We start from the raw sequence: 6,130 nt of genomic DNA, 5'->3' as shown, positions 1-6,130 counted from the left end.
GAGGTTCTCTGGAGGAAGTTTAGAAACTGGAGCGTGCCTCTGACACTGGTCGCAATGTTTGGCTCGCCGGTTGGCGTCTTCGACCATCGTGGGCCAGTAGTATCCCTCCCTTCTGGCCCTGAGCACCAGGCTTCTGCCGCTAGAGTGGGATCCACAATCTCTTTCATATAGTTCTACAAGGATTCTAGCGGCTTCTCGAGGTGTGACGCATCTCAAGCATGGGACTGAGAAGGATCTCTGGTATAGCTTCTCCTGGGAGATACAACACCTTGCGGCTTGGTTCTTGATTTTGCTGGCCTCGTTGCCATCTTCTAGGAGAATGTCATTCTTAAGGTACCAGACTAGGGGGTCATCCAGGTTTCACCCTCTTTGATAGCGGAGACCTCTTCGGACCGGGGTTCCTCCAGGGTGGCTGGCCATTGAAGTACAAGCAAGGGTATGCTCATTTGGCTGTCTCTTTCGAGGGTGGACCCTAGATTAGCCAGGGAATCGGTTTGCGAGTTCTACTCCCTGGGGATTTGAGTGAGCCTTCTACTCTTGAACTTCTTGATGACTCGCTGGGCGACCGGCAGATACTGGATCATGCTGTCGTCCTTTGGTTGGTACTCTCCCTGCACTTGGTTGATTATCAGCTGGGAGTCACCGAATACCTGAATGTTTTCTGCCCCCATTTGATGGGCGAGTGTTAGCCCTGCAATTAAGGTCTCGTACACGCTCTCATTGTTGGTTGCTTTGAAGTTGCACCTCACAGCCCTTGAGGCCGTGTTTGCTGTCGGCGAGGTAAGCACTATTCCTACCCCGGCTCCCCTGATGTTCCTGGATCCGTCGACATGCAGAAGAATGCTTCATTTCGCTTCGGAGGCGCACTTCTTGCTCCAAAGTTGGGAGCAAGGTAAGGGAGAATTTGGCCACAAAGTCTGCCAGGACCTGTGACTTTATAGCTGTGGCTGATCGACAGATCACATCATATTCCCCTCGTTCCACAACCCATTTCGCTAGGCGTCCGGAGACTTCAGGCTTGTGGAGGACCAGTTTTATGGGGAAAGATGTGACGACCACGATTGGGTGAGCCTAATAGAAGGGCTGCAACTTGCGGACGACCACTATCAGGGCTAAGGCCAGCTTCTCTAGATGGCTGTAGCAGGTTTCTGCATCCAGGAGAGCCTTACTTATGTAGTAGATTGGTAGCTGCTTGCTTCCTTCCTCGCGTACTAGGACGGCACTTACGGCGTGCTCCGAGACTGCTAGATATAGCAGCAGGACCTCACCGAGTAGTGCTTGGATAGGAGAGGAGGAGTGGTGAGATACACCTTTAGGATGGAGAGCGGATTCGCACTCTTCCATCCTCTGAAAGTCCTTTGCGTTTTTGAGGGTTCCAAAGAAGGCATGAGATTTGTCGGAGAGTCTGGAGATGAATCTGCTCAAAGCCGCCATTCTTCCCGTTAGCTTTTGGACCTCCTTGACGTTCTTCGGGGAAGGGATCGAATGGATGGCCCTGATAGTGGCCGCCCGCTTCCTCGGGGTTGGCTTCGATGCCCAGTGGGTTACAATGTACCCGAGGAATTTGCCGGAACTGGCCCCAAATGAGCATTTAGCTGGGTTGAGCTTCATGTTGTACTTCCGAAGAGTGGAGAAGGCTTGTTGCTGGTGAGATATGTGGTCTTCAGCCTCTAGGGACTTGACCAGCATGTTGTCGATGTAGACCTCCATGGTGCGCCCTATCTGGTCCGCAAACATCATGTTCACCAGTCGTTGGTGGGTTGATCCCGCGTACTTTAGGCCAAAGGGCATAACTTTGTAGCTATAGATCCCTCTAGACGTCATGAAGGATGTCTTCTCCTGGTCTTCCGGATGCATGAGTATTTGATTGTAGCCAGAGAACGCGTCCATGAAACTCATCAGCTGATGCCCCACGGTGGCGTTGACCAGCTTGTCGATGTGAGGCAGAGGGAAGGGGTTCTTTGGGCAGGACTTGTTGAGGTCTGTGAAGTCTATGCAGACTCTCCACTTTCCGTTCTTCTTTTTGACTATGATCAAGTTGGCTAGCCATTCCGGGTATTGCACCTCGCGAATGAACCCCACGCCGAGCAGGCTTTTGACTTCATCGTTGATGATTGTGTCCCTTTCGGAAGCAAACTTCCTTTTTTGTCTGACGGGTTGATGTAGGGGATCCACCTGCAGCTTGTCCATGATTATCTCCGGATCGATCCCAGGAATATCTGCGTGGGACCAAGCGAAGCAGTCGGAGTTAGACCAGAGGAAGTTTATTAACCTCCTCCTTAGTCCTTCGGTCAGCTTGGAGCCAACCTTGGGATGCAGGTCTGGTCCCCTTCGATTAATGGCACGTAGTCCATTTCTTTGACCTCCGGTTACTCGGTGTGATGAGCCGTAGGTTTCCTCTGTAATTGCTATAAGACCTTGGTCTTTCCCTTCAAGGTAGTCTGGTAGCAGGAGAAGAAGTGCTCTTGATCCCCTCTGATTGCACTTATGCCCCAGGGTGTAGGGGATTTCCCCATATGGTGAAGAGTCGAAGGGACGGCTACCATGCCGTGAATCCAGGGTCGCCCCAGGTTCATGTTGTAGGATGAATCGTAGTCAACGACAAGGAATTTGGTTGACATGTTGATCCCTTCAGCGTATACCGGGAGGGTCACCTCTCTGGCGGTCTGCTTGACTTCTCCGCTAAACCCTATGAATGGGGTTATCCTTCGAGGTAGAGTGCTTTCCTCCAGCCCTAGATCCTTGTATGCGTCCTAGAAGATGATATTACCGGAGCTTCCATTATCTACCAGTATCCTTTTCACCAGGTTGTTCGGTACAATGAGCGATATGACCAGGGCGTCATTATGTGAGGTGAGAACCTTTTCCTGCTCCTTGGCCGTGAAACTTATTTCATCCGTACCCAGGAGAAGGCATTTCGGCTTGGCTGCCTCTAGGCCGTGTTTGGCATTCCAAGGGCTTTTCTTCGCTGTTGCGTGGCTTATACTGCTGATTTCCGAGCCGCCCGATATGACATGGATCACTCGGTTCTGTCGAGGTGGCGAGACGGGAGCAGCTTCAGTTGGCTTTCCCGTTGTCTCCTTGCTTAGATGGCGCCTGGCCTTCTCGGAAAGCAACTCCTTGAGGTGTCCTTTCTTAAGGAATTCATTGACCTCGATCTTCAGTGCGACGCAGTCCTCCGTTTTGTGACAGTGGTCTTGGTGGAAATCACACCAGAGACCAGGGTTCCGGAAAGAGTCGGGCGTTTTCATCTTCTGAGGCCACTTGACCTGTTGGCCCATCCGCCTCAGAACCTTGATCAGCTCCCGCCTTGAGACAGAGAGGTGAGAGATGTTTGGCCACGTGGACACTGCCATCCATTCTGCCTTCTCGATCGGCCGGTTCTGGTATCTGCCCCGGTTTCGGTTTCCGGAATCCTTGGTTGATCTTAGAGAGGGTTTCTCGCCTCACTCGGTTCGGTCTGGTCTGACCGCCTTGGGGTCTTTCTTTACCTGCGACTTAGCGCGACTGGCGACATCTTCCTCCCATTTCACCCGAGCCCAGACTCGGGACATGACGTCTTACATTGTCTTGCACTGATATTTGGTCAGCTCCTTATAGAGGTCCCGTCGGGGAGCTGACCTCTCTTGAAGGCAGAGATGGCAGTGGGGATTTTGCATTCAGGAATGGACACCTTCTCTTGATTGAAGCGGGCTTCCGCCCGGTGCTGGAGGATTTCGTAGAGGCCGTCAGATGTTTTCTCCAGGTCCCTGCTGCTGGCAAATTTTTCTACGAACTTGTCGCTGAGAATAGCGAAGGAGGCTATGGACCTGGTGGGTAGGTTTGTGTACCATTGCAGAGCGGGTCCGGTCAGGGTTGAACCGAACCCTTTGCACATGGCAGCTTCATGCGACTCCTTTGGGAGTGCTACAGCGAGCATCCTTTGTCTGTACTGGGCGACATGATCGTCCGGATCGCTGGTGCCGTCATACGCCTTTATGCTAGGGAAGGAGAACCTCCTGGGCATCTCGATGAAGGTGATCTCATCCGCGTAAGGAGTGTCAGCATAAGAGTCGGGTTTGGTCTTCCGGATGGGGGGAGCTACTCCTGGGAGCCTCTCTACCATGGACTGCATGGCATCGAGCCTCTTGGAGAACATCTGCTCCAGGTAAGCAACTAGGGGAGACTCCATTTTTGCTGCTCCCTCGGGCGCTTCCTTATCGGGTTCATTCTCAGATTTGCAATCTTCTACGTCGTATGTCTGAGCATCCTTAGCCTTTTCACGCGTTGCTGCGTCTCCTTGCGACGCCGTAGGTGGGAGATTCACACCCGTTCCAGAGTTGGGTGTCTCCAGAGTCGGCATGGGACGGATCTGAGCCCGGAATCAACGCTTCTTGTTACTTGCCATGTTGAGGGCCTGGTTCTCATCTCGGAGGTTTAGATTCTCCGATTCGAGCTGGCTGAGCTTCTCGCGCTCTGCTCCAGTTGCTTTGAGTGTTCGTCGAGCTTCTCCTTCAAGATCTAGACTTCTGAGGAGAGCTCGGGATTCTCCGTAACTTCTACTCGAGCTCTATTTAGCACGGTCACTTGGGTTTGGATGCCGTCGAGTTTCCTTTGGAGCTTGGCTTCTCTCGGAGTAGCTTCGGGTAGCTCGTCCTGCTCATCCACCGCCATTATCACGTAGTGTAGATTACTCCCCTCCTACTAGCGCCAATCTGTTAGGGGATTTTTGTGTAGGATTTTTGTGAGTACTACGGAACGATGGACAAGGCTGGTGTTCGTATAGATTTCGTATATAGTTTGAGAGAAATAGACTTGAAGACATGTATTATTGAGTCAAGAAGCTGGAACAACAATGATTGGTGTATAAACCCTAGTTCAAGCCGCCTAGCTCTAATCTCTAAGTCTTGAAGTGTCGATCCCTTGCTTTAGGGTTTAGGCTCCCCTTATATAGTTGTTTTAGGTTGGCCTTAGTCGGTTGGCCTTAGTCGGTTTGGAGTTGGTTAAACTCTTCCGTATTCGAAAATATGGAAGGTTCTCCTTATCAAAAGTTTTCCTTTTACTAGAGGAAGGGGGTGGTCCCTGGGACCGGACCCGGAGTACTTCCTAGCTAGGACCTGGGGCGTCTCCTAGCGGGGACCTAGAGGCCGGTGTCCTGCCTGGGGTCTGGAGGAATTCAATACCTGAGTATTTTTTCCCAACACCAGGGTCGGTCCTTGGGTATCTATGCACAAAACTATAGGAGGTATTTGGATTTATAGCTGCATCCTTCAGTGGGGATTGCCTACGTACCCTTTAGTGGGGGATCAAGCCATTCGTAGTTCATGTATTTGGTGGCGCATAGCCTAGATGGGCACGTCGCCTTGTGGGCGCAATGCCTAATTGGCATGTAGCCTTGGGAGCGCGTAGCTCTATAGTTGATAGGAGTCATTTGTTCTAGAGGGCACATGGACGGAACAGATGGTAAACCTGCCGATATGCTGCAGTGAGCATGAAGCGTCGATGTCCTTCAGTGAGCATGGAGGGACCCTGCTGATGAGCTTGAGATCGTGGTCTGAGCCAAGGAGGAGAGGTGCAGGATTGCTGCAGTGAGCATATATCTTCATCTAGTTGAAAGTAATCGCAGGGATTCGTCGGTTGTAAGCCTATTGATGAAGATGGTCTTCTATGTGCGAAACCTTGCCTTGGCGGGTGTAGAATTGGCGAGCTCTTGAGTTGGATGTCTTCTACCATAGATGGACGTGTCGCCTCCCTCTCTTTAGGTTTGGAAACCTATATTTATGGTGGAGGTCGTGCCTCTCTCTTAGGATTTAGAAATATTCATTATATCCTTAGATAATAGAATATTTCCAATTTTCTTAAGGACGACTGCATATATTAGAATACTTCCTCATTTTCTCAGATTTATCAGGATCCCTTCGTGTATAAGCAGGTTTCCTTGTATTAAGGAAGATTTCAATTTATCTTAAGGCATAAGAAACCATTCGGCCTGGAAGCCGGAAGTCAGAACCCGGAGGCGGGACCCTGACCTGGGGACAGGACCCTGGAAGCCGAAGGCAGGAACCCGAAGCCGGGGCCGGGACCCGGAAGCTGGAGTAATTTTTTCATGGATTATTTTTCCCCAACAGTTTGCCCCTTATTTTCTGGTTTC

General features: G+C 51.2%; 1 protein-coding gene across 1 annotated transcript; it reads right to left on the bottom strand.

The window, feature by feature from the left end:
• Nucleotides 1-1,071: 1,071 nt before the first annotated feature.
• On the bottom strand, nt 1,072-4,342 carry LOC106330692. Its single transcript, XM_013769123.1, has 4 exons — nt 3,622-4,342; nt 2,805-3,196; nt 2,544-2,753; nt 1,072-2,475 (listed from the first exon to the last, which is right to left on the bottom strand). Exons 1-4 carry the CDS (start codon nt 4,340-4,342, stop codon nt 1,072-1,074), a joined length of 2,727 nt encoding a protein of 908 aa, XP_013624577.1.
• Between the last annotated feature and the right edge of the window lie 1,788 nt (nt 4,343-6,130).

This window comes from Brassica oleracea, chromosome C3 (genome assembly GCF_000695525.1).
Source record: "Brassica oleracea var. oleracea cultivar TO1000 chromosome C3, BOL, whole genome shotgun sequence".
Taxonomy (NCBI): domain Eukaryota; kingdom Viridiplantae; phylum Streptophyta; class Magnoliopsida; order Brassicales; family Brassicaceae; genus Brassica; species Brassica oleracea.
The sequence above is the reverse complement of the archived record's forward strand: the minus strand, read 5'-3'. Positions and strand labels throughout refer to the sequence as shown.